Source organism: Trichomonas vaginalis, chromosome I, assembly GCF_026262505.1.
Source record: "Trichomonas vaginalis G3 chromosome I, whole genome shotgun sequence".
NCBI lineage: Eukaryota > Parabasalia > Trichomonadida > Trichomonadidae > Trichomonas > Trichomonas vaginalis.
Window position 1 is genome coordinate 3,039,070 of NC_067203.1, and position 24,696 is coordinate 3,063,765.

Genomic DNA, 24,696 nt, shown 5'->3' on the forward strand with positions numbered 1-24,696 from the left:
TAAAATCTTTAACTTTACATAAATGAGCTTGAAAGAAGTATTCGAACAACATCCATGGAGGTCATTTAAGAAGTTCAATGAAGCAGCAAAAAGTTGGGGATTTACTAACAGAGCTGAAGTGAAAAAGTTCTTTGACAAAAATGTTGTACATCAAACAAAAATAAACCCTTACGACTACTTTTTACCAATTTACTCCAACACTCCTGACGCATACCAATTTGACACTCTCATTCAAAGCAGAAAAGGAGGACATAAACCATTCCTCATCTTCATTAATGTTAACACTCGCAAAGCTTTTGCGTATATAATGAAAAATAAAGGAACTCGTGAAGTGTTAAGAGTTTTACAAAAGTTTGTAGCAGAACATAGCCCAAGTACTTTAACATCAGACCAGGATTCAGCATACCTCAGCAATGAAATCACAGAATTTCTCATTAAGCATAACATAACTCACTACACTACTGAAGACCATAACCATAACATACTCGGCATCATAAACCGCTTCATAAGGACTCTCAGAGATTTAAATCAAGAGCGAGACTTTACCGAAGAAACAATGAAACATTTTCTCGAAGTATATAATTCCTCAACACATTCTACAACAGGACATACACCAAATTCAATGACACAACAACAAGAAGAAAAGTATATACAAAAGAAACGAAGCCAAACACAAAATATCAGAAATTCAACACAATTTACCCTCATTCCTGGTACAAAAGTTCGTGTAGTTCTTGACGACAAACCGTTGACAAAGAAACGTTTAAGGTTAAGTCGAAATTATTATATAGTAGACTCTACGCAAGGTAATGGATATCTTATAAAAGCTGCCGACGACTCTATTGCGTTTTATCCTCGTCATAAATTAGTCGAAAGTAGTAATGGCAAACTTGCTGAAACCATTGACGAAGCAAAGCGAGGAGTGGTTATTGAAATACTTGGTTATAACATAAACGATGACACTTATAAAGTAAGATATGAAGGAGGCGTTGAAGATGTTATACCATCTAAGAACTTGAGAGAGTCGAAGCCAACACATCTGGGACCATTAGAGCGGGAGTACTGGAAAGACAAAAATATGCCAGAAAGAATAAGAAAATTCTTCTAAACTTTTTCGTTGGATGTAAATCAGACATGAATGAGAACAGTCATGATATATATCATTAATGGTACCATTTATTTACACCAAAAATATATTTTAGGTGAAGAGGTGAGATTTCACCTGTTTTCTCCTGTTTTTTCACCCTCACCGCTTAGCGGCTCAGACCCTTTGGGTCTCGTGAATTTTCATGAATTTCCTTAAGATAGAAAAAATAAAGTTAGTTTTATTTTTATTTATTTTTTTATTTTGTATAAAAGATATGATTTCAACAATTGGCACAACAACAATTCAAACAACTACAGCACCAAACTCGCTAGTCATGAATCCTACGTCAATGTTGGTAGAGATGAAAAGCTTTATTCCTTCTTCATATACTTTTGAGACAGAAATACAAAGAATTAAGCAAGAACTTTTAACAAGTAATTTAGACTGTAGTGTGAAAGATGAAACAAATGAACAGTATCTTTATGACATGCAGGACATTATTGACCATTTACCCAAATTGCCTGAAATTCAGCAGCAAAAACTAACTATTCATGAATTCGATGAAATAGAAGTGAAACCAACTGACTCAGTAGAAATAAAGAAGTTCATACGTAAAGTAAACTATGAGTTTCTAGGATATCATTGCAACCATAAAGTTATGGACAAAGATTGCGACATGGTATATAAGAACATCTCTGACATATATAAATCTGGGGAGTTTAAGACATACGACAACTTTGTTTCATTAGTTGCTGAATGTGTATGGCAGATAAGAGATAAAGATAAAAGATGTAAAATATGGAATGGACAAATAAAACCAACAACTTTTGAGTTAAAGAAAACCATTGACGCCTTAGTTGTTCTAGCAGGTCAAATTTCAATGTATAACGCAAAAATGAATCCGCAATGTTCAAAATGTAAAGCAGCAATGAGGAAATATAACTACTCCGTCAAAGAGATAGAACGTATGAGAAAGGACTATGCTGACTTAAAGAAAGAAGTAGAAAACCAGCAGAAGATAAAATGGACATGTTAGCATTTCTGAACAAAAACTATCCAACAGCTGACGATTTCCTTCTATCTGACGTCAAGAAGAAGTATAAAGAAACTTTCGGCATTGTTAAAACTTTTGACATACTGACAGAAGAAATAGAAGCTACGAAATTGTTAGAATTTCAAATATACATCGTACAATTCATGTAAAACGCTTATAAAATAAACTGGGGTGAAAAATTAGGTGAGAAAACAGGTGAAATCTCACCTCTTCACCTAAAATATATTTTTATTGAATTCAACAACAAAAATAATGAATTTCATTAGTTAGAAAAATAACGCTAATTTTTTCTAAGAAAAATTTTTATTTTGTATGTAAGAACAGAAATGACAAACATTGAGTTTGAAACAGTTAGAAAGATAGACAATGACACCAAAGTGGTTAGAATAGGTGATTTAAACGTAAGATACTCAAAGAAATACAACAAATATTCTTTGTCAGACATTATATCTCCATCTGGAAAGAAAACAAACGACTGGGTTAGAAATGCTTCAACTCAGAAAATTTTGACAAGAAATCCTGAGCTTATGATATTCAGTAGCATTTCATGGAACAAGAGCATATCTTATAGACAAAAGTCTTATACCAATAGTTTTGTTATGGTTAGACCCAGTTGTTGGATATAACTTCATAACATATGGTTCGTTCGACTCAGAACGTTGCAGTGAAGGCTTACTTTATATCGTTCAGAAACCGAAGGACTTCAACACAAAAAGATATAAGATAGGAAGGACATATAATATAACTCAAAGATATGACAGTACAGTCAAGTAGAGTCAAGGTTGTGTTTGTTAATGATATGAGAGCTGCTGAAACAGAACTGCTTGAAGTTTTTGAGAAAATGTATGGTGCTCCCATGAAAGGTAAAGAAAACGTTTGAAGTAGATGAGATAGATAAAGCTATAAAATTATTGACGAAGTTGCTGAAAAATACATGTAAAGCGCTTTATTTTTGGTCTTTTGTGAAAGTCAGAAAATAAAGTTAGTTTTATTTATTATTTTTTTATTTTGTATGTAAAGACAGATATGTCAACAACAGAGAACACAACAACTGCTATCGTTCATGAAGCCATAAATGAAGAATATGAATACATACAGTATAACAAACAATTGAGACTCATTCGTTTCGGTCAAAGGACGATATGTACCAGATGCAAAGTATAATGAATGCTCTTCGTTCTACAAAGCAAGCATATCATTGGTTGTGAAAACCAACAGACAAGAGAACTTTAGAAGAATTTCCTCATATGATTGCTTCCCTCGGAAAACCGAGAGAAGAGATTCCGTACGAAAAATCGCAAGAATTTGGCACCTGGTTTGAAAGGTTATTATGTTCATAGACTTTTAGTAAATGCTGTAGCAATGTGGGCTTCACCTCGTTATGCTTGTTATATTTTCATGATGTTAGATGAACTATATAAAGCAGAACGTGGAGAGATGGAAAAGAAACTTCAAGCAAAAGATGAAGTCATTGAATCCAAAGACAAAAGCATACAGAAAAGAATACCACGTTCAGTACCAAAAGAAAGGAAAAAAGCTATAAGATATTGATTTACGCTGAAGAGATGGAGAAAGAAGAAGATAAAGATATGGTTATGTTGCATTTAGTCAGAAGAAACAACAAGAGCTTTTATGACCTTGCTAAGATTTACAAATCTGACAGAAATTGGTTCTATCGTGAAAACTTACCGATTTCAATGACACCGAATGAGCAAATAAAGGAAATTGTCAAAAATACTCTTCCTCAAACACACTATGACATCAAAGGTTGCACAATACTTACATTCAAAGAAGACTTAACATTACTGAAGGAAAAAATAACAGAATATTTCGATAACTTCAAAGAGGAAGAATGAAGTTGTGATAACATTGACGATAACATTTATTTTTGCATTCAACCCATGCTGTTGTCAAAATGTCATGTTGTCATCATTTTTAAAAGAAGTTAATTAACCTGGTGACATGGTGACGTAGTGGCACCATCAGTTATTCAAAAATAAATTTGCTTAAATGACGTCAGGGTCAATTTCTTCAACCATTTCACTTCCTTCGTCAATGTCAATAGAAGCTTCTTCAACCTTTGGTAAGAATTTCTGTATAACATCTTTGTTCGTTATTGTCTTCAGAGATGAAGGATAATATTTCACAGATGTTTCATCCTTCTTATATTCTTTCTGTTCGGAAAGATTCATAGCAATACTGAAGAAGTCAATGTTAGAGTTCTTTATGACAGTATAATGAGTATCTTTGACATTCATGAAGAAACCCTTTTGTTTCAAAACTACTGCTAACTCTTGTGAAGTATAACGTTTGCGGTCAATGACGATAGCTAATGGTCTGACATACTGACCGAACTTAGATTCTTTCAAAAACTTCTTGTTAAAGATAACATTAACATTTGAAGCATTATTGAACTCATTCTTGATGGCATTAGCGAGAGCATTGTATGAAAAGAACTTGCAATCTTGCATGTGTTTCATTAAAATAAAAAGTTCGAAATATTTTAAAACTAGCCTTAAAAAATCTAAGCTAATTTTTTCAAAAAATATTTTTTTTATTTCCTACTAAAGATGTATCGGAAGTTGTCTAAGTTAGAACACTCGGAAATAAAACAACTTCTTACAGAAGCTAACATAGATGTTGCAAAACATTACGCGACAAACAAAAAAAGCACTCGCTGACATCCTCAATGACTACAATGGTGAAATAACTTATGATAGAATTCATGAGTTCATAAATGCAAGAGCATTTCCTTTAAATGACGTTGCTATTGACTTATATCATAGACGTTCAGTACCTCATGAAGTAAGAAGAGAAATGTTTGACATAACAAATGCGAACGTTGGTCATACTCGTAAAGCTCTTTCGCATGATGTTCGTCAAGAGAAGTTTGACATAACAAATGCAAACGTTGGTGAAACACGAAAGAGAGACGACACACTGAAACAACAGAGAAGATAGATGTTTAAAAGTGCTATAGAACAAGTTCGCAAAGCTAATAATGTCATTCGTTCCATTGACGACAAACCAAAAGAAGGTGAGAGATGGTTAAAGAAAGATGAAGAGAATAGGAAGAGAAATGTGAAGTCAGGCAATAGACTCATTGACTTTAACATCGAAGCTTTAGATGAACCAAACAGAGACTACTTACACAAACATTTCGGTAAGGTTTTCATGAGACTCTTAGAGAAGATTAAAATAAACTCCCAACAAAGATGGATGGTATGTTATAAACTTGGTGGAAAGTATGAATGTTCTACGTTAAACCTCAATAATATTGGAACATTACTACATCAGCTCTTGAAGGAGAACTTTATATCAGAGATAGAAGCAAATGCCGCGGGTATTGTTGAAATGCACTATGACTTCTTCTTGACAAACATAAAGAATCTTACTGAAATAAAGATGTATGATTTAACAGAATATGAAGGCTTAACGATGTCAGATGTTAAGAAAGGAAAGCCACAGAAGCGACCATATAGAGATGAAAGCACACTGACAGAAAGACAGAAAAGATTATTGAACAGACTTAAACAAACAGGAGATAAACAAGATATAGATGACTTCTGGAATGAAATCCTTGGTGAAAAGAAGTTTTATAAGAAGAGAAGCGGTTAGTTCTGGAAGTATCTTTGCACATTACCTATAAATCTTGAACGCTACCAAATCTTCAATGAACTGAACAAAAGAACTGCAGCACTTATGACAGAAGACAATTGTTTCGTTTATGCTTGCATTCAGGCTGGAGTAAATGAAGAAACTATTGACCACATGAGAGAAGTCATTCGTGTTAGAGACTTTCCTCAAAGTAAAGTACAAGAAATTTCTGACGCAACAGATATAGCATTTAATGTTACCATTGGTTATTTCAATGACTCAAGACATAATGAAATAAAGAGATACATACCAAAAGAATGTAAAACTGTTCGAACTATTGACTTACTTCTTGTTGAAGACCACTACATGCTAAATGAAAGACTTCCAATGACAACATATTTCATTCGCAACTATATAGAAATCTTGAAGGAGTGTAGTGGAATGAACATTGAGAAACAGATGAAGATTTATACAAAGAGAGAAGATAAATATGTAGTTCGCATGGATAGAACTACACCGCTATGGGATGTTATGAAAACATTGTGGGAGTGCAAATATTTCGAACCTATTTCTTATGGAGAACTTTTCACATATACGACTGACTTATATAAACAGAACCTTGCACCATTTAAAGATTTGACATATGCTCCAAAGTATTGTGTACAACTGAAGAAGAAAGCAGAGTCAAAAGAAGTAAATAAAGCTAAATGTAAGTTCATTCCTGAGCATGTTTTCTTTGCTGACTTTGAGTGTAGCACAGACGGCTTTCATAAAGCTTTTAACATCTGTTACGACAGTGAAGATGGTTCAGTGAGTGAAAGCATTTGGGGTCAGAACTGTGCAACAGAATTTTTGGAACGACTTCCTGACAAGAGTTTAATATATTTCCATAACCTCAGTTATGATATAAACTTCATCTTAAGACACATGACAGAAGTGAAAGGAACTCCCATCATTAAAGGTTCACGAACAATGCAAATAACTGGCTTATATAAAGGAAGGGCAATTATTATAAAAGACTCTTACAGTGTTATAAATAAGAAGCTTAAACTATTTCCTGCTATGTTTAACTTACAAACAGGACCGAAAGAAGTATTTCCATATAACTACTACAGCAGTGTTTTGTTAGCAAATGACAACAGAACTGGTGTCATTTCTGAAGCATGTAAGTTTATCCGGGATGCAGATACATTTATGAAAAACATAGATTCCATCAAAGGTTGCAGAATAGATGAAAACCATTTCGACTTAGAAAAATATAGCACGTTTTACTGCAAACAAGATGTAAGAATTTTAAGAGAAGGTTTTGTTAAGTTCCGCAATGACATATTGAAAGAGTTTGATTTAAACGTTTATGACTACGTTAGTATTTGTTCTATTGCTAACAAATTATTTGAGAACAGAGTATACTTCCCGAATGGAAATCTTTATGACCTCTCAAATAAACCAAGAGAATTTATTTCGAGATGCATTCAAGGTGGAAGATGTATGTTGTCAGATAACATGAAACAAAAGAGCGAAAAGAAACTCATTGCTGACTTCGACGCTGTTTCATTATATCCATCCGCTATAGCAAGACTTTATACTTTAGAAGGAATTCCAAAAGTATTGAAGGATGAGATGTTAAGTTCTGAATATTTGTTAAAGCATTTATTCGATGACGACCAAAAGGAACCCATTGGTGAAAAGTTTATGTCTGGCTTCTTTGTTCTCATTAAGATAACAGAGATTGGAATACATAGACACTTTCCTTTAATAGTTTGTGTCCCTGAACTAAATCCAGAACTTAACGTTCCCAGAAGTTCAAACACTTGCTGTTTAATGTATGTTGACCATATAACATTACAAGACCTCATAAAATATCAAGGTGTCAAATGTGAAGTGTTGCAAGGATACTATTACGATGGAAACAGAGATATTAGAATAAGAGATGAAGTAAAGAAGTTGTTTGAGTTAAGGTTAAAGTATAAGAAAGAAGGAAATCCTTTGCAAGAAAATATAAAGCTCATTCTGAACAGTATTTATGGCAAAACTATTCTATCTCCTATTGAGTCAAAAATAACCATAGTAAATGACAAAGATGCTATAAGATATGCCATCAGAAACTACAACCATATAGTGAAGTTCGAAGGTTTGGATGGTTCAGATAAAACTATTTTCAAGCTAACGAAAAGCATTTGCAGACACTTTAACTTCTGTCCACTTGTGTTAATATTCTATCTATGTCGAAGAGAATAATGTGTGAAGTATTCTGTACTGCTGAAGACTTAGGAATGGACATCTTTTATAGCGATACGGACAGTATGCATCTCTACAATGAAGATATCCCTCGTTTAGCTGAAGAGTTTGAGAAACGTTATGGAAGAGTTCTCATTGGTAAAAACCTTGGTCAATTTCATAGCGACTTTGCAGAAATCACAAAAGATAAACAAAGTTTAGCATACAAGTCAATATTTTGTGGAAAGAAGACCTACATAGACTTACTCACGAATGATTTAAATGAAGTTGCATTTCACTGCAGAATGAAAGGCGTGAAGCAAGATGTTATTGCTTTAACCGCTAATGAAATGTTTCCTGACTCTGTTCAGTGTTTCTATGATGAAGATAAAGGTTTAATGGTTCCGCAAGGAACATATGACAAAGACTCTGAGTTCAGTTTAATGAAACTTTACAAAGCACTTTATGACGGTCAAGAGATTGGATTTGACTTATGTAAGTCATGTCAACCTTGCTTTGAAGAGAAGTTTAACTTCTCAATAACGACTAAAACAAGCTTTATTCGTAAGTTGAAGTTCTGAGGTCATTTATTTTTGTCAGCAATGAGGTCATGAATGAGGTCATGAATGAGGTCAGCAATGAGGTCATGAATGAGGTCATGAATGAGGTCAGCAATGAGGTCATGAATGAGGTCAGCAATGAGATCATGAATGAGGTCATTTATTTTTGTCAGCAATGAGGTCATTCGTGATAAAAATAAAGCTAGCGTAGATTTTACAATACTGCGATGGTAGAGTTTAAGAGTTGTGCTTCAATGTAGAGACAGTCCTTCCCATCTGGAGGCAAGAACACTGGGCAGTTATGGTCATGAGTGGAGAACATGTCTATCCAAAACTCACGATTGAAGCCAGTTAATTTATAGTATTTAGGGTTAGGAAGTGGTGAAGTTCTTGTATGACCAATGAACTCATTTTCAACTCCCTTACTTAAGTTTGAATATAATATAGCTTGCTTTCTATCCCAAATGCCAGGTGTTACAATCTTTGAAAATTCATTTTTCCTCGGAAGCATTGCATCATAATTGAAAACATTCTTGAAGTCTTCATTGGGTTCAGAGATTTGAAACCTTATACGTAATGGATTTTCTTTCTCTTTAGCTACTTCATTGAATGGTGAATATATAACAAACTGACAGTCATGAGTTCCATCTTCATTTTCATTAAATTCATAATGAAAGTCTATAAGTTGTGGCTGACTACCTTCTTCTTTCAGTTGTGCAAGAAACTCACGTAAAGGCTGTAAAGTTTGTACTTCAATGTTGAACTTTTTCTCGAACATCTCATTAAATGAAATCATACATTGCAACAATGTTGTATCGTCTTTAAAGTATTTGTATATGTGAATGTTTTGGGCGCTTAAAGACTGTTCGTCATTTTCTATCTCGACTTGAAGTATAAAGTCAACCTTTCTGAAAGCACGTGTTATATACATAGATGTTATGCCAATGTACTTCTCTTCATTTATGTTCACAATCCAGTCTGTTGGAAACTTAAACGTTACTCTGTTCCCCTTTATTTTGACGTCAGGGTTTTCACTACTGAACGCAACAGTTAAAGGTATTTGTCTATACATTTAATTCGGATAAAAATAAACCATTTACTCTTTCTTTGCTTCAACTTCTTTAGCTTTTTGTTCTTCTTTGCTTTTGCTTCTTCTCTAGCTTTCTTCGCCAGCAAACGTGGGTTCTTTTGTCTTCCAGCAGCTAATGCAGCAAGTTGTTTTTCACTAAGTTTTCTCTTTGGTCTCTCTGGCTTTTGTTCTTGTTTTTGTTCCTTCAGTTCGGATAAAATTTGCTCGCGAATTTCTTTCTTCAATGCTTCAACATCTATGACCCCTTGGGTCTTGTCCATAGGGCTTGTCTGAGTCATTTGACTGCAGATAAAAAACAAAATTAAAACTTTAACCGATGTAAAATGAGCTTGTCAAAATCAGAGCGAGAGTCTATTATATTAAATGACGCAAGAGGAATACAACATCCTTTCTATTACGTAAGTCAGAGTAAAGATGGTAAAATATACGTAAGAAAAAGAAAGGTCCCATTAGCGAATGCAGAAAGCGACAACATTAAGGTGCATGGCACCGAGGGCGAAGCCCATATAAAACCTTCTGTTCAAACTGAGCCACCAAAAGAACCAGAAGAAAAGAAGCCAGATGTACTTTCAATAACGAACCAAGAGCTTATTGCAAAGTTCGTTAATTTCATTGAAAAACAAACCGAGTCAAAGAACCCTGACCCACCAGTGAAAGAAGTTGAGACAAAAGAGAATGTACAGTTCATTGAAAATGTCAAGAAACAACTTCCACCACGAATGCCAAGAAGAAGAGTGAGAATAATGAAGTAAATAGATATTTTTATCTGAAGTAAATACATGCAGAACGAACAGCTCAACGAATTTACTCCAGCAGAGCATATTCATCAGATTCGCTCATATTTCGATATCATAGACAATGCAGTTCAAATTGGTGACACTAATAGAAAATATTCTGACGCAAAGATTCCATCACAACCTGGAACTGCTAAAGATAACACATGGGTAACATTCAATCTCTCACCTCCTGGTGAAAATATGTTGGACCTTTACAATACATTCATTACGTATAAAATGGAAGGTCAATTTATTGTAGATAAAGAAATTGGTTCAGGTTCCAATAAAACAAACCCACCAGGATTTTGGATTGGTTTCGATGACGCTTTCTATGCAGTTGCTGGATATCAAATCCTTGCAAATGGTCGTATCGTATATTCTCAAGACAATGCAAGATAGGGTTGTTAAAAATATCAAAAATTAGCGTTTTGAAGACACCATGGTGTCTTATAATTTTCCCTTCCTTATTGGCGTGTAGAAATAAATGCGCCAATAGATTGAAGAAGAAGAATTGTTTTTCTCTTAATGAACTTTAATCCTTTTGATATAAGAATATTAAAAACATTAATATAATTTCGATTTCGGAAATTAAATTTCCAAATTTTTTGGCGATTTCGGAAATAACAGGATCCCGCATCCAACACGCAACAACAAAACACAAAACACACTTTTTGGTTCTTTCATCGTTTTAATCGTAATTTATGTAATACATGATTTGGATAAATTTTACAAAAATAGAACCTATATTATATTCTTTTCAAAGATTCTTGCAAATCATCAAAAATAATTGTATTTTAAAAAACGATCAAATTATCCTTTCATTATTTTAAACTTAAATTAGTTTTTATGATTGACTAAAGCAATCATATTTATTCATCATTAAATAAACAACAAATAATATTTGAGAGTTATTTCAAAAAAAACACATTGAATTTATTAATTTGTCTCAATTTCAGTATTATAAATTTTTATAATTTCAATATTTTGAAATACACTTTTTAATATTTCAATATTTATGATATTTCAATGTATTAAGTGGTCTCAAATTGAGCTTCTCAAATATAAGTTGGCCTATTCAAATAATAAAATTAAATAATATTTAAAATAATAAATAAAAGTGATTGAGGTCATAGCAAAACGGCTGTTTCAGTCATTAATTCTTAAAAATAAAAAGGGTAAAAACTAAATAAAATGGGTAAAATTCAATAGTGTCTGTGCTATCGTTCAATTTGAAGGTATCTTTTGAAACCGCAAGACACATTGAATTTTTGAATAGTGTATTATGGTTTGACAGACACCAATGAAAAAAATAAAATGATATTTATTTTAAATATATAAGATCCTTATATAAAATATAAATATTTTATCGTTTTATTTTCTTGTTTTAGAAATGTTTTTTATTGAAAAATCAATAAAACTAACTCCAAAATAAAATTTTTGATTTAAAGACACTATGATGACACCAGGCAAATCTTCCAAAACACCTATCGTCGGGAATCTAACAACCCTAACGCAAGAGAAGAAGCATATATAACTTCAAACTCACAAACTACCGAACAAATAAAGAAAGTAGATGTTTTCTCAAAGACTCGACATGAAGATGTATGGAGTCATTCGGGAACATGCAGAACAGGACAAATTGTTAGTGGTCCAATTACAGCAGGAAAATCATTTGATTTTAAGCTTCGTTTAAGAATTCCAGTTAGAAGATTCCTTCCATTAGAAGCTATTCGATTTATTCCAGCTTTTGCAGGAAACATTCAGCTTAAAGTAAAGTTCAGTAGCGACGCCTTACAATGCATATCTATATCTGTAAATGATATCATTGCTTTCAATCCAACTCTTAAAGTTGCATTTGCTTCAGATTCAAATCCACCGACAAATAAATTTGTTCCATGGAATGAACCATTCACTATGATAACGAAGGCAGTAGAAGCTAGTGGAACAGTTACTATTACAACTGTAACCCAGCAACTATTTCGAACAAAGATGGATTTTAATGAATGTTTTATTCATCCAAAGTCATTCTCTTTAGACCCTAACATTTATACAGAACTTGTAGAACATTATACAAACGAGGCTTTATGTTTTCCTGTTAAAGTTATGGATTGGATTCCTATGGACGGTTCATTCTCAAAGAATACAGATAGTTCAAGTGCAACATTTACAGCAGCTTATACGCCTATTAATGTTAAAAGTATTTGGACACTATTTAGAAAGAAAGACAACTATTATGTTAATTTTGAGAACCCTAAGTTTAAATATCTTCAGCTTTCCATGGGAGCTTATGGAAATATGCCTGCAGAACCTGAAAAATCATATGGACCTGTATTTTATGAAATGGTTGCGAACGCTTGCAATACAAACAATGATATGATTGGACTTAATGAAGATGTTATGAGGTCATTGGTGGATGATGGTAGTGTGGAACATAAATGGGATAGCTATGACAACACACATTTCTTATGTGGTTTTCCAACAGAAGTGGACTTTTGCTTCCAGCAAGGTCAAACATCTACTGCTCCAATAACATACAAATTGTCTGTTAAAGGACCTATTGAACTAGCAACTGAAAATGTACCAAAGCCACTTATTGGATTTATGAGGGATTGTTGCTTTGCCATTCAGGTGCGTGCTAATGGCATCCCCATAATAAGATTAGATGACTATAACTTAGCTACGGACGACAGTGAGGAATAAAGGATGAACGTTTATTTTAAAGCTTATAAATGAGTTCTTCATCAAGCTCTCGTGAACCTTCACCATCTGTGAAACAAACTTTACCAAACGATTATGGAGCACCTATTGAATATTTCTTACGAGCTGCACAATGGCAAAGAGCAGTCTCACCAAGGTTAGGTGTTCCACCAGCTCCTGTCAAAAATAGCATTTGGTCAAGTCCTTATATAAGATATGGTCTCCCACTAGGTTTGCTAGCTACAGCAGGAGCAGTTATGATGTTGAAAAGAAATAAAGCAAATGTTGTAAATAATACTGAAGTAGCTGAAGTTAAACAAACTCCAACACCTTCACAAGCAAAACCTTCAATGACTCCTGAACCTATGGAAGTACAAACTCCTGTTCAAAAGTCAACTCCTAAACCGACTCCAACATTTAAACCAGAACCTACTCCTCAAATAAATTGTAAAACTCCTGCGTTTCCTTACTGAAAAAATAACGTTATTTTTATTTTATTTGAACATTTTATTTAGAGTAAAATGACGACTAAAGTCACTGAAGCAATGAAACAAAAGTTTTTGGTAGAATACATTAAATCAGGAACTATTCCAGAAGGTTTTTACATTCATACTATGAAGGATGGTAGAGTTCAGTTTAGAAAGATAAAACAACCATTAGATAGAGAAGGTATATTAAGGAAGATTAAACTTCATGAGGACAACATTGCTAAACTTAGGAAGAAGTTAGAAGAGTTGGAGAAAGGAAGAGAGTTATAAAGCAATGAATTCAACAGGGTGAAAAAACAGGTGAGATTTCACCACTTCACCTAAATTTATTTTTGTGCTATGTTTTCATACGTGTGAGGGTGGTGATATCATTAATTTTTATTGTATTTTTTATTTTATTTTTATATAAATGACGAAAACTATTGAGATAACAAACTACAACGGTCATGAGTTCAAGAATTTGTTCTTCGTTCCTCGTGAAAATACATTCTATCAGATACGAGGGAGAAAGGGTAAAGTTAGTTTGAGCGTTTATGACTACAAGCATAATGGAAAGTTTATACAAGCATATGATACAAACGGTAAGCGTGTTTCATTAGCTTTGTCAAAACTTACAGGTATAAACTATGACAGTGATTTTGACCTATATGAAGAAGAAAGTGAGTCAGAAGATTATGAGCTGTTATATGAAGCACAGCAATGGGAGGAGTTGCAATACTTTTGTAAGTGAGAACGTTTATTTTTACATTAGTGAAGTCGTTTGTGAAAACATTAGTGATGTGAAGTGGTTGGTGGCTTTGTAAATATTTAAGGTTAAGTTAGTGTTGTCGTTTGTGTTGTAAAATATACGTTAACGGTTTCGTAAAGTGTCAAATTCACATATAATGGGTAAGGAGGCGCAGTGCCGCCGTACCCTTGATATGTATACTAACTCACAACAATCACTGCGATTAGTACAATACCAACAATTTTGGTTTTATCCCAACAACTCTTCTTTGCTACTCTTACTTCAGACCTTTCTGAAGCATCAGTGTTGAAAGGATTGTTTGGATCTTGAAATGGATTAGACATTGAAAAATGAAATGAAAAAAGTGTAATGACCAACGGTTATTTTTAATAAAATGACACCATTTATTTTTAGTTATTTACTGAATGTGATACAAAAATAAGTAATAACATCTCCTTTTTAGCTTGAAATTTCAATTCTTGAGATTTAATTTTTAATCTTGGTGTTAAAAGAGGTGTCGTGACTGGTGTCGTGAATGGTGTCATTAATGGTGTTATAGCAAACGTTTTCATTGGTGTTTTATGTGCTCTTCCACAATTTGTATCAGTACAACATTCATCATTACTATCTGCATGTCTGCAACGGTAATACCCACTCTTGCAACCAGGTTTATAACCATTTCCAACCCAATATTCCCCATTAGGATAAGGTTCACATTTAAAAATTAGAAAAAACAATTCAAGACACATTAGTGTGAAAGAACATATCGGTAGCGATTTTTTTCAGAGTGTTTATTCAATATTTGAGATCATGAACGATCTGTCACTTTTTTATAATTGAATTTGTTTATTCAAATTAGAAATGTCACTTTTCCCACTAATGGAGAAGAGAAAGATCAAGAAGATAATAGTTGATGAAGGAACTGAATTCGAGAAGATATTCAACTTTGATGGTAATGGTTGGTTCACAACTATTACTGATAAAGATGGAGAACATTTCAGACCCAGAAAGGCACCAAGAAAACTTCAAGATCTGATTGAACCAATCAATCCAAACAAACCAATCAAACCAAAGAAGCCAAACAAACCAATCAAACAAAACAAACCAAAGCAAACATCGGAAACATCGGAAACATATCCTATACCAGAAGTCCATGAACCAGAGAGACTTTTGATACCAAGACCTGTGGATGATAAATATGATCCAGATAAGTTCTTCCCAAAAATACCTAAGTTAGAATAAAAACTCCTTTATATCTTTAGTATGATATAATAAGTCAATTAATAAGCTTTGTTCTCGTTCTGTTCTGGTGTTTTGTCTCCCTTTCATGGTCTCGCAAAGTAAGATCATGAACTTCTTCTTGAGATACTCAAAGAGCTGTGGTAAGTTATCATACTCTGGGTATGTGGGAAGCATGCCTACTATCGTAAGGGTTGTATCAGCAAGGATTGGGGTAATATCTGAAAAATCTACCTCCGGAGTAGAATATGATGGTAAGTCTCTAACATGTATGTAATCATTGTATGATTGTCGCATAAGATTGAGTTTCTGAAGAACAATGATGAGACTTTGACTTTGTCGTTCAAGTTTGTTTAATGTTCTTTCCAAACTTCTGTAATAAACGTCAACCTCTGTAAGAGCTTTTAATTTTGCTTCAGTCTTAGAGATCTTTTCTTGAACTTCACCAAGTTTGATCTGAACTGAAGTTTTTGCTCCCATCATATTTTCATCAAGGTCATTCTCTATGTCATCAATGATATCTTCCCATGGAGTCGATTTGTCATCATTGATCATCACGTGAACGCTCATGAAAAAAAATTCAAAAAAGTGACGTTTGTAAATGAATGTGTTTACTCTTAAGCTTCTTCTTTCTCAACTTGAAGATCTGTTGGATTTAATGTTCCATCACGTTCAACCAGAATGTTTTGTTCAGGTCTTTCAAGGAGTTGCCTGTAAATCGTAAAGGTTTCAACAAGACCTTGGTATGGTATCTTAAGATCTATGTTCACCCATGGGTGTTTCGTTAAGAAAGCAGCAAGTGTTTCACGCTTTGAGTCAAGGATGTCGCTTTTCTCTGTAAGACCTTCTTCAAAGCTTAAAATTACTCCTGCTGCAGCTTCAAGTCTTTGGATCTGGCGTCTTGAAACTTTTGTAAGTTGGATTGATCTATTGGTACTGAAGACTTGTAGGAGATAATTCGAAACAACTTCGTTGATCTCAAGCTGACAGATCGGATGAAGTTCAAACATGGACAATTAGTACTGGTATTTATCGTTCCAGTACTTTACGTGTCAGTACAACTTGTGCCAGTACTTTACGTGTCAGTACAACTTGTGCCGGTACTTTATGTGCCAGTACTTTACGTGTCAGTACAACTTGTGCCAGTACTTTACGTGTCAGTACAACTTGTGCCGGTACTTTATGTGCCAGTACTTTACGTGTCAGTACAACTTGTGCCAGTACTTTACGCGCCAAAGTATTCAAATTTGAGAGAAATGACACATCTTGTGCCAGTACTTTACGTGTCAGTACAAAATGTGCCGGTACTTAACGTTCTAAACCGTCGGACCAAATGTCCCAAGACCAACTTGCGACACCAGCTCAAGCAGCACCGACACCAGACATGATGACAATGATGATGCAAATGATGCAACAACAAACACAGCTTATGCAACAAATGCAACAGGAGAAACCTTTATGGAAACCTACAAAGAATCCTCAAGATCTTGAAGCAGGACTCAATGCTCTCAGGAATGATTACAAGCGTGAACGTATGACCATGAAGAAAGGTGAAGAAGATTACGATCCGATCGAAGAAGACGAAATCAAGTCAACAGCTTCGACAAGAACACTACAAGCAGAGAGGGAACAAGACGACTTCCTCCCTAAGTCCCAAAGACTTTACGTTCTCGAGTTCTTTACAGTCCCAGCATTGAGATCAATGCGCAATTGGAAAGGTCGTGTTCCAATGGGTTCCAACAGAAGAGAACTCCTCATGTCCGCCATACTTCTTGTTAAAACAAAGGCAGAACTTATGGACTTCATTCTTTCATCATGCCCCGATGAAATCTAAGATCAGAGTAAAAAACTTACATTGATTAAAATTACTTTTTATTCATGACCTGCAAGACGTCTACGATAGAAGTCAATGAGGGCATCGTAGATCTTGATCGTAGGATTGTGTTCGTCTCTGAGGACTTTAAGGTATTCTTTATATTCTTCAACATGTTGATAAGAATAAACTAGAGCATCTTTGAGTTCTTCAAGTTCTTCTCTTTCTTTAGGTGTCATTGACTCCATTAGACAAAATAAAAAGTGACAAAATTAAGTATTAATAAATTAATTGTTTATTCTTTTTTCTCGTACTTCTGTGCAAGATTTCCTCGGAAGAAGTCAAGCAACATTTGGATCTTTCCAAGCTTTCGACCTTCTTTTACAAGATCATCTTGGTAAGCTCGGAATGCGTCAACGTGTGAGCTAGCGTAGAATGCAGCGACAACAACTTCTTCTGCACCTTCTTTGCTGGCAAGTGGCATGAACTCAAATCCTTCCATTAGAGTAAATAAACTGTCAAAACCGTTCACTCTGACCACTTCACTTTTAATATCATCTGTTGAAGGGATAATGAATTTGGTTAAGCAACTCAAATTAGACATTGAGACAGAGATAAAAGAACATAAATTTGACGCAAGGTCTTTGCGTAAATTGGAAGAATCAGTAAGTTATCTTGATGACATGATGAATTCTCTTGATCAGATCAAACGTGGAACTGGTAGAAACATTAAAGAAAAAAAGAATGAATAAATCATTAATTTTTTTATTCAATTGTTTTTAAGTAAGTCTTGAGCATCATTTGCTGTTCTTAAGTATTGAATGTTAGTTTGACGATTCAATTGTCCGTGAAACTCACAGAAGAACAACATCATGAATAATAGAAGAATGAAAAGGTTAACACAAAAGAAAACAATGATTGCATTCGTGAGAAAGTTCATTGAGTTCTTTATGTAAGACATGTCCTCGTCGTAGCCCATTGAAAAAACTAAAAAGTGACATTTTTTAATGATGAACACTGACAAGACAAGATTTTGTGAGTTCGCAAATTTATTAGAACCCATGGAGAATTACACACCAGTCCAAGCAATGGAGAAATTCAATGAACTTTATGGTGATCGCAACAATCTTAGTTACTTTACTAAGCTTTTGAAGTACTTTATTCAATTCAATTGCGAAACCTCTCCTAATGAAGTTTTTGCTCATAATGAATTCCTTGAACTCATTTATCAGGAATTGAAATTGGCAATTCTAACAAACTTTAGACCAGAAGAATAAAAAATTAATTTAATAAAAATAACTTTTTTAGTTTGAGTCAATCATATGTCTCTGAATGAACCAATCAACAACGATTTCACCAATTTTTCTTTCAAATAAGTCACGAAAGTTCTTCATGGCATAATCGACAAATGCTTCATTGTTTTCTTTTGCATATTGCCAAGCAGCTTTTCTGAACGACTGTGCATCTTCAAAGTTTAGAACAGTTAACTCTTCACTCATGAAAAAAGTGAAATGACCACATGGTCTGACGGTGTCATTTTTAGTAATGGATTTGGAATTCAATGTCTTTGCCCAACGTCGAGTCCTTGATCAACATGGTATTACCAAAGAAAAGTTCATTGAAGATGTTGATACCTTATTTGATTCACAAAATCAAGATCAAGATGTAATTGTTAGTCTACCTTACTTGTTGATGGTCAAAGAAAAATTGATGAATTGTTTGAAATATCCTGAATCAGAAATTTTTCGAATGATCTATAATCAAAATTTTATGGGACATTGTTTCTCAGACATGCCATTAAAGGAGTTCCATGAAGAAATAGACAAGGCCATTGAGAAATACTTCTTCTCGCTTCCAAAAGAAGATGAGGTACCAAAAGAATCAGAAGAGGAATCAGAAGATGAACAAAAAGTTTCTTTCAAAGAAATCAATGAGAAACTTGATTCAATTCTGGAAGCCATTGCTGATCTTCAGGATGAAGTTTTCTTGATTGCCAAACATTTTAATCCAAACATAAACGAATAAAAACCTTATCGTTTACAAAACGTTATCGTTTTAAAAAAGTGTCATTTTTTAATGAGCTTGGACAAGTTTCATGAATTCTTTCAGTCATGGGTCACTAAGGAAACAGTCACAGTCGAAGAATTACAAAGTCATTTCAAAGAAGTATATGGCAATACTCCCCTTACTGATATGGAGAGCATCCGCTTATGGAATTACATTTCCTATTTGTGCAATAAATATCTTCACAAGGAATATGATTTCTTAAAGTTCGTGGAAGATTTCCAATACATTCTGGAACGAATGGATGAAGAAAAACAAAAACAAGGTCCTGGAATCACCTTAGTATTCTTATGAATAAAAACCTTATCGTTTAAAAAAGTGTCATTTTTTAATTTGAATTAAATGAGAACGAGTAAGAAAAAAATTCCATTTAGTAAATTAAAGAAAGTCTTTGATTCTTTAAAAGAAATTAAAGAAATTAATGATGAATATTATTCTGACGATCAATCTTACAAACCTTCAAACAACTATTTGAAAAACTTAGCACTTTTCAAGGATATTTTGGATAAAGAATACACCGGCAAAGCAAAGAAAAACGAAATTCTTGACTTTTTGGTTGGATCAGAACCAAAACCTGAAATCGAAGAACCTCATGTTGACGTTAATGATACTGAAGCTGAAATAGAGGAATTAATGAATATTCCTACAGCGCAGATACCATTAAAGAAGTCCCATGATGAAAGGTTCCAAGATTTTGTTCAAGAAGTTTCACAGAATTTATTGAACGGTGAATTTGATGAAAGTTTATCCAAAGAAGGTACAGAGTTTGTCAAAAGACATAAATTACAGTTCATGGATTCTAATCTTGATTGTATCGAACTGTTCCATCCATTAGATGAAGTCGCTTTCAAGAAAGTTCTTGCCAGTAATCACTACAAAAAGAATTCCAAAAATATTGAAGACAAAGGACTGTATACATTATACTACCTCAACAATGTTTCAGATGTAAAGCAGATCTTAGATTACTTAGATGATATTGCAACAAAAACGAAAGGAACATATAAGATCTTATGTGATTTTGGATTTGTTACTGAAGATTCTGTTACCAAACAATATTCATTAACACCACCAAAAGAAGATGAAGTTAAACCTTCAATCCCATTCACGATCTCAAACATCAAAGACATGAACTCCTATAAACATTACGTTTATGCGAACATTTCTGAGAAGATGGAACAAACACACATGTCATCAAGAATGAAATATTGTGCAATCACAACAGCTTTGTTCAAAGTTATTCCTTTAAGAAAGTCTGGTGGCAAATTCCAAGCAAAAGGTTATGCATTCTTGAGCAAATTGAAATGCATCAGACATGTTGAAGATGAAAAAAATTTATGCACATTTAATGCTTTATATTTTCTTTTAAAGGATTAAAGTGTTATATTTTTATTTATTAAATACTGTTGTAGAGCAAGTTGGGTATCCTCATAAATATTATCCAGTGTAATCAACCTATTTTGCAATAAATATACAATTGTTTTGAAATGATTGCATCTGCAAAATATTTCAACAGCTGTATATCCATGGTTGTCTCGTATCCAGAAATTTGCGCCTTTTTCTATAAGTTTGATTATATAATCATCAACAAGTTCTGGGTTTTGCTGGTTTGTGTCAATATAAGTTAAAGCGATTATAGGAAAAGCTCCATAATATCCCTGTACATTTGGATCAATGTTCAATTCGAAATAAAACTCTAAGATTTGATATAATAATGCTTCATAATTCTTTTGTTCCATAATAGCATCTTCTAATAATCCATTTATGTCTTCTTCAAATGTTGGAAAGGTAGTTATTACATATTTGATCCAATCAATATCGCGTGATTTAAATACCCAATGAAGGATTGAATTTACACGAGCGTCAAGTCTTGTTAACTTAGGAATTCCTTGATTGCATAACATCTTTGTTTCAGGAAAAATTACACACCATGGAAAGACAGGAAGCTTATGCTCATGTAATAAAAACACCGCTGCTAAATTATGACAAGTTTGAATGGAAAAGACATAATTAACTGGTTTAAAGTCTGGAAATTGATCCAGGTCCACACATTTTAGAAAAAATTCAAACAATTCGTGTTGATGTGTCTGAATCATAGTTTGAACACATTGTCCATCGAATCTAATATTGTTCTTTAAAAATTCATTAATCATATCAAGATTTTTCCCCTTTACTACTTCTCGAAACAAAGATATATCCAACAATTCATTAAAATCTGGCATATTATTCCTAATAAAATTAAATGTATTCACTGCACCAAATTTGCAGCAAGCTTTGAATGGTGTTATATATTTTTCACAAAAGTACAAACTAGCTGGTAATGGATTGTCGACAATATATTTTTTAAATTCTTCAATATTATCATTAAGAAAGAACTTTTTGATCAGGTAGTTGCACTCAATATTTACAGGTGGATAAGCATCAAAATGTTCAAATAGGAAATTATATTTATCTACTGCTTTGAAATTGGTATCTAATAAAAGATAACCCTGATTATAAAAAAAGTTTTTCATATCTATATGATATTTATTGACTAAAACATTCTTGATTTGATCGAGAAAAACATTCATATCTTCTTCTGGTGTAAGATTAAATAATTTCTCAAAGACATCAATATAATCTTTATATGGTGCTGCGTATGGCAGTTCACTGAAATCCATTTATTTAATCATAATTAAAAACTAAAAATAATTTATTTTTCTTTCTGAAGGAATTTGAGGGAAAAATAATCGTCATTTTTCAGTTTTTTAATGGCACGCACGAAGATGTTGGCAGCATTACAGAAGATGAAAGAGCAGGAACAGCGCGAGAAAGAGGAAGAAGAAAGGAGAAGAGAACAAGAGCAATGGTGGTCAGAGCAAGATGAAGAGGAAGAAGATCAGGATCAGAATCTGGAAACACCGATGGAACAAGGAACTACAGCATAAATGATACAAGGAACTACTACACAAATGATACAAGGAACTACTACACAAATGATACAAGAAGATGATGTACAAAAGCAACTGGAACAAGCAAGATCAAATCTCAATCGAGTCACTGAGGAATTGAAGAGAAGCCAGACACATATTAAGGAAACCCAAAGAGAAAACATTGCACTCTACGAAAAGATGAAAGCCCTGCTCAACGATCCAGAGATCAAAAGAAGAACTCAGGAACAAATCAAGAAAGACGAGAAAGAAGAAAGGAGACTTAAAGAAGAAGAACTAGAAGCGACGAAGAAAGAAGCTCAAATGCTCAGATCTGAACTAATCGCCAAAGACAATGAAATCAAGAAGATTATGAGGGAGTTAGAAGAAGCAAAGGCTCACACAGATCGAGGAAACAAAAAGGCTTCCTTTTGGATCTCGGACAAAGGACAAAAGATCATCGCAGAGCTGAAATATTACGAAAACCATCAGGTTCCAGTCCCATATTGGAAATACAGAAAGATGGTTCGTGAACTCTATCCCGAAGAACCACTGATGGAGTTTGAAACACCTGATGATGTCCTTTTAAGATTTTGCTTCACGGATTTGATCAATACCTGGCGACACTCAAGAAGGTACAGAAATGAAACCAGTGCCGGAATCATTTTGGAAGACCTTCAGAGAATAATTTCCAGCCAAATCTGGAGTGAACAATATAACGTTGACCACATATTCCATTAAAAATTTCGACTAAAAACTTAATTTTACTAATCTTTACACTTTTTTCCGTTTATTAAATGAATGACAATCAAATCATTGCTGGAGGGAAGAAACTCTTTCAAGAATTTTATAATATTCCTGAAGGAGTTAACCCAGAAACCAGACAGAAATATGTGAATGAAGCCATTGATTCTTATGAAGGATTTGACATCGCGAAAGAATCAGAAGCTCTATGCAGAAAGTTTAAAGTAAATATTGACTATTATTACTGTTCTCCTCAGGAAAAAGAAGATATAAATGTCGAAGATGTAGATTTTGAATTAGTTGAAGGTTACATCGTTGATCCGAACTACAAAACTCTCAACTTCTTGCTTACAAAGAACAAAGACGGGCAGCTACACACAGATGCAATAACAGATGTAGAGAGATTAGTAGGATTTAGAGTTTGTCCTTACTGCAAAGAAGAAGTTTACAGTCTAGTTGATGATCCAGATAGAAAGAACCAATCAAGATTTTATAAACATTGTGAGAAGTGCAAGATGAACGGTGGTAAGTTAATTCAAGATGTATAGAATGAAATGAAGGAAGAATGTGTATATCTACCCCAAACATTATTTTAGTTAAAGTCCATCAAATATTTTTAGGATACTTTCACCAAATAATGTTTATATTAGATGAAACAGTAAAGTATTATATCTATTAAATCGTCTATGATGTAAATTGTGTATAGAATGAAATGAAGGAAGAATGTGTATATCTAATGAAATCCTCCATGTTAGAAAACATGTTAGAAAACATGTTAGAAAACATGTTAGAAAAGGTGTTAGATCTAACATTCTAACATAAACATTATTTTTGGGTCATTTACACTCATTACGATGAAGAAGTCATGACAAAACATATACGTTTAGTTTCGATGAAATCATGACAAATCATTTACGATGAAGTCATGACAAAACATATACGATGAAATCATGACAAAACATATACGATGAAATCATGACAAAACATATACGTTTAGTTTCGATGAAATCATGACAAAACATTTACGATGAAGTCATGACAAAACATATACGATGAAATCATGACAAAACATTTACGATGAAGTCATGACAAAACATATACGATGAAATCATGACAAAACATATACGATGAAATCATGACAAAACATATACGAAGAAGTTTATACAAAGTGTTTACGTTTAGTTTCGATGAAGTCTTGACAAAGCATTTACGTTTAGTTTCGATGCAGTTTGACAAAGTGTTTACGACGAAGTCTTGACAAAGTCTTGACAAAGTGTTTATGTTTAGTTTCGATGAAGTCATGACAAAGTCATAACAAAACATTTACATTCATTACGATGAAGTTTTGACAAAGCATATACGAAGAAATCATGACAAAGCATATACGATGAAGTCATGACAAAACATTTACGATGAAGTCATGACAAAGCATTAACGATGAAGTTTATTTCCTGGACTGTTGTCTAAATGTCATGTTGTCAGTAATTTTAAGAGAAGTTAATTAACCTGGTGACATGGTGACGTAGTGACACCTAAAACCATCTACCCTAAACATTATTTTTGCTGAATTCAGCAACAAAATGAACGAGGTCAGGATGTATGCAAATACCTTTGAATTCATTCATAACGCCTTAGTA

At 33.5% G+C, this 24,696-nt stretch overlaps 28 protein-coding genes and 1 pseudogene across 29 annotated transcripts, besides 1 other annotated feature; 19 read left to right on the forward strand and 10 right to left on the reverse strand.

Annotated features, from left to right (window-relative positions):
- Positions 1 to 14,499: part of a mobile genetic element that runs on past the window's edge.
- On the forward strand, positions 23 to 1,108 carry TVAGG3_0918990 (integrase core domain containing protein family; the record flags this gene model as incomplete). The annotated part of the gene is made up of 1 exon (XM_051252153.1): positions 23 to 1,108. The coding sequence occupies one exon, from the start codon at positions 23 to 25 to the stop codon at positions 1,106 to 1,108; it is 1,086 nt and encodes a 361-aa protein (XP_051077727.1).
- TVAGG3_0919000 (organellar and viral DNA polymerase type B) lies at positions 1,362 to 2,123 on the forward strand (the record flags this gene model as incomplete). Its single annotated transcript, XM_051252154.1, has 1 exon — positions 1,362 to 2,123. The coding sequence occupies one exon, from the start codon at positions 1,362 to 1,364 to the stop codon at positions 2,121 to 2,123; it is 762 nt and encodes a 253-aa protein (XP_051077728.1).
- Positions 3,809 to 3,997, forward strand: TVAGG3_0919010 (uncharacterized protein; the record flags this gene model as incomplete). The annotated part of the gene is made up of 1 exon (XM_051252155.1): positions 3,809 to 3,997. A coding segment is annotated over one exon (189 nt), but the record flags the coding sequence as incomplete, so codon positions are not given.
- TVAGG3_0919020 (uncharacterized protein) lies at positions 4,148 to 4,621 on the reverse strand (the record flags this gene model as incomplete). The annotated part of the gene is made up of 1 exon (XM_051252156.1): positions 4,148 to 4,621. The coding sequence occupies one exon, from the start codon at positions 4,619 to 4,621 to the stop codon at positions 4,148 to 4,150; it is 474 nt and encodes a 157-aa protein (XP_051077730.1).
- On the forward strand, positions 4,712 to 5,102 carry TVAGG3_0919030 (annotated as a pseudogene). Its single transcript has one exon. A coding segment is annotated over exon 1 (391 nt).
- TVAGG3_0919040 (organellar and viral DNA polymerase type B) lies at positions 5,844 to 7,071 on the forward strand (the record flags this gene model as incomplete). Its single annotated transcript, XM_051252157.1, has 1 exon — positions 5,844 to 7,071. A coding segment is annotated over one exon (1,228 nt), but the record flags the coding sequence as incomplete, so codon positions are not given.
- TVAGG3_0919050 (organellar and viral DNA polymerase type B) lies at positions 8,012 to 8,536 on the forward strand (the record flags this gene model as incomplete). The annotated part of the gene is made up of 1 exon (XM_001304442.1): positions 8,012 to 8,536. The coding sequence occupies one exon, from the start codon at positions 8,012 to 8,014 to the stop codon at positions 8,534 to 8,536; it is 525 nt and encodes a 174-aa protein (XP_001304443.1).
- TVAGG3_0919060 (uncharacterized protein) lies at positions 8,539 to 8,700 on the reverse strand (the record flags this gene model as incomplete). Its single annotated transcript, XM_001304441.1, has 1 exon — positions 8,539 to 8,700. The coding sequence occupies one exon, from the start codon at positions 8,698 to 8,700 to the stop codon at positions 8,539 to 8,541; it is 162 nt and encodes a 53-aa protein (XP_001304442.1).
- TVAGG3_0919070 (uncharacterized protein) lies at positions 8,730 to 9,587 on the reverse strand (the record flags this gene model as incomplete). The annotated part of the gene is made up of 1 exon (XM_001304440.1): positions 8,730 to 9,587. One exon carries the CDS (start codon positions 9,585 to 9,587, stop codon positions 8,730 to 8,732), a length of 858 nt encoding a protein of 285 aa, XP_001304441.1.
- Positions 9,615 to 9,883, reverse strand: TVAGG3_0919080 (uncharacterized protein; the record flags this gene model as incomplete). The annotated part of the gene is made up of 1 exon (XM_001304439.2): positions 9,615 to 9,883. A coding segment is annotated over one exon (269 nt), but the record flags the coding sequence as incomplete, so codon positions are not given.
- TVAGG3_0919090 (uncharacterized protein) lies at positions 9,929 to 10,357 on the forward strand (the record flags this gene model as incomplete). Its single annotated transcript, XM_001304438.1, has 1 exon — positions 9,929 to 10,357. One exon carries the CDS (start codon positions 9,929 to 9,931, stop codon positions 10,355 to 10,357), a length of 429 nt encoding a protein of 142 aa, XP_001304439.1.
- On the forward strand, positions 10,385 to 10,780 carry TVAGG3_0919100 (uncharacterized protein; the record flags this gene model as incomplete). The annotated part of the gene is made up of 1 exon (XM_051252158.1): positions 10,385 to 10,780. One exon carries the CDS (start codon positions 10,385 to 10,387, stop codon positions 10,778 to 10,780), a length of 396 nt encoding a protein of 131 aa, XP_051077732.1.
- TVAGG3_0919110 (uncharacterized protein) lies at positions 12,296 to 13,081 on the forward strand (the record flags this gene model as incomplete). The annotated part of the gene is made up of 1 exon (XM_051252159.1): positions 12,296 to 13,081. One exon carries the CDS (start codon positions 12,296 to 12,298, stop codon positions 13,079 to 13,081), a length of 786 nt encoding a protein of 261 aa, XP_051077733.1.
- TVAGG3_0919120 (uncharacterized protein) lies at positions 13,111 to 13,551 on the forward strand (the record flags this gene model as incomplete). Its single annotated transcript, XM_001304437.1, has 1 exon — positions 13,111 to 13,551. One exon carries the CDS (start codon positions 13,111 to 13,113, stop codon positions 13,549 to 13,551), a length of 441 nt encoding a protein of 146 aa, XP_001304438.1.
- TVAGG3_0919130 (uncharacterized protein) lies at positions 13,600 to 13,822 on the forward strand (the record flags this gene model as incomplete). Its single annotated transcript, XM_051252160.1, has 1 exon — positions 13,600 to 13,822. A coding segment is annotated over one exon (223 nt), but the record flags the coding sequence as incomplete, so codon positions are not given.
- Positions 13,976 to 14,296, forward strand: TVAGG3_0919140 (uncharacterized protein; the record flags this gene model as incomplete). Its single annotated transcript, XM_001304436.1, has 1 exon — positions 13,976 to 14,296. One exon carries the CDS (start codon positions 13,976 to 13,978, stop codon positions 14,294 to 14,296), a length of 321 nt encoding a protein of 106 aa, XP_001304437.1.
- A 204-nt stretch (positions 14,500 to 14,703) lies between the features above and the next one.
- Positions 14,704 to 15,042, reverse strand: TVAGG3_0919150 (uncharacterized protein; the record flags this gene model as incomplete). The annotated part of the gene is made up of 1 exon (XM_001304435.1): positions 14,704 to 15,042. One exon carries the CDS (start codon positions 15,040 to 15,042, stop codon positions 14,704 to 14,706), a length of 339 nt encoding a protein of 112 aa, XP_001304436.1.
- A 484-nt stretch (positions 15,043 to 15,526) lies between these two features.
- On the reverse strand, positions 15,527 to 16,102 carry TVAGG3_0919160 (uncharacterized protein; the record flags this gene model as incomplete). Its single annotated transcript, XM_051252161.1, has 1 exon — positions 15,527 to 16,102. The coding sequence occupies one exon, from the start codon at positions 16,100 to 16,102 to the stop codon at positions 15,527 to 15,529; it is 576 nt and encodes a 191-aa protein (XP_051077735.1).
- A 47-nt stretch (positions 16,103 to 16,149) lies between these two features.
- TVAGG3_0919170 (uncharacterized protein) lies at positions 16,150 to 16,542 on the reverse strand (the record flags this gene model as incomplete). Its single annotated transcript, XM_001304434.1, has 1 exon — positions 16,150 to 16,542. The coding sequence occupies one exon, from the start codon at positions 16,540 to 16,542 to the stop codon at positions 16,150 to 16,152; it is 393 nt and encodes a 130-aa protein (XP_001304435.1).
- Positions 16,543 to 16,865: 323 nt separating this feature from the next.
- Positions 16,866 to 17,366, forward strand: TVAGG3_0919180 (uncharacterized protein; the record flags this gene model as incomplete). The annotated part of the gene is made up of 1 exon (XM_001304433.1): positions 16,866 to 17,366. The coding sequence occupies one exon, from the start codon at positions 16,866 to 16,868 to the stop codon at positions 17,364 to 17,366; it is 501 nt and encodes a 166-aa protein (XP_001304434.1).
- Positions 17,367 to 17,404: 38 nt separating this feature from the next.
- TVAGG3_0919190 (uncharacterized protein) lies at positions 17,405 to 17,593 on the reverse strand (the record flags this gene model as incomplete). Its single annotated transcript, XM_001304432.1, has 1 exon — positions 17,405 to 17,593. One exon carries the CDS (start codon positions 17,591 to 17,593, stop codon positions 17,405 to 17,407), a length of 189 nt encoding a protein of 62 aa, XP_001304433.1.
- A 47-nt stretch (positions 17,594 to 17,640) lies between these two features.
- TVAGG3_0919200 (uncharacterized protein) lies at positions 17,641 to 17,847 on the reverse strand (the record flags this gene model as incomplete). The annotated part of the gene is made up of 1 exon (XM_001304431.1): positions 17,641 to 17,847. The coding sequence occupies one exon, from the start codon at positions 17,845 to 17,847 to the stop codon at positions 17,641 to 17,643; it is 207 nt and encodes a 68-aa protein (XP_001304432.1).
- Positions 17,848 to 17,917: 70 nt separating this feature from the next.
- On the forward strand, positions 17,918 to 18,097 carry TVAGG3_0919210 (uncharacterized protein; the record flags this gene model as incomplete). Its single annotated transcript, XM_001304430.1, has 1 exon — positions 17,918 to 18,097. One exon carries the CDS (start codon positions 17,918 to 17,920, stop codon positions 18,095 to 18,097), a length of 180 nt encoding a protein of 59 aa, XP_001304431.1.
- Positions 18,098 to 18,355: 258 nt separating this feature from the next.
- On the forward strand, positions 18,356 to 18,622 carry TVAGG3_0919220 (uncharacterized protein; the record flags this gene model as incomplete). The annotated part of the gene is made up of 1 exon (XM_001304429.1): positions 18,356 to 18,622. One exon carries the CDS (start codon positions 18,356 to 18,358, stop codon positions 18,620 to 18,622), a length of 267 nt encoding a protein of 88 aa, XP_001304430.1.
- Positions 18,623 to 19,421: 799 nt separating this feature from the next.
- On the forward strand, positions 19,422 to 19,703 carry TVAGG3_0919230 (uncharacterized protein; the record flags this gene model as incomplete). The annotated part of the gene is made up of 1 exon (XM_051252162.1): positions 19,422 to 19,703. One exon carries the CDS (start codon positions 19,422 to 19,424, stop codon positions 19,701 to 19,703), a length of 282 nt encoding a protein of 93 aa, XP_051077736.1.
- A 1,076-nt stretch (positions 19,704 to 20,779) lies between these two features.
- On the reverse strand, positions 20,780 to 22,066 carry TVAGG3_0919240 (spectrin binding; the record flags this gene model as incomplete). The annotated part of the gene is made up of 1 exon (XM_001304428.1): positions 20,780 to 22,066. The coding sequence occupies one exon, from the start codon at positions 22,064 to 22,066 to the stop codon at positions 20,780 to 20,782; it is 1,287 nt and encodes a 428-aa protein (XP_001304429.1).
- Positions 22,067 to 22,156: 90 nt separating this feature from the next.
- Positions 22,157 to 22,333, forward strand: TVAGG3_0919250 (uncharacterized protein; the record flags this gene model as incomplete). Its single annotated transcript, XM_001304427.1, has 1 exon — positions 22,157 to 22,333. The coding sequence occupies one exon, from the start codon at positions 22,157 to 22,159 to the stop codon at positions 22,331 to 22,333; it is 177 nt and encodes a 58-aa protein (XP_001304428.1).
- TVAGG3_0919260 (uncharacterized protein) lies at positions 22,334 to 23,056 on the forward strand (the record flags this gene model as incomplete). Its single annotated transcript, XM_001304426.1, has 1 exon — positions 22,334 to 23,056. One exon carries the CDS (start codon positions 22,334 to 22,336, stop codon positions 23,054 to 23,056), a length of 723 nt encoding a protein of 240 aa, XP_001304427.1.
- A 56-nt stretch (positions 23,057 to 23,112) lies between these two features.
- On the forward strand, positions 23,113 to 23,607 carry TVAGG3_0919270 (uncharacterized protein; the record flags this gene model as incomplete). The annotated part of the gene is made up of 1 exon (XM_051252163.1): positions 23,113 to 23,607. One exon carries the CDS (start codon positions 23,113 to 23,115, stop codon positions 23,605 to 23,607), a length of 495 nt encoding a protein of 164 aa, XP_051077737.1.
- Positions 23,608 to 24,696: the final 1,089 nt, after the last annotated feature.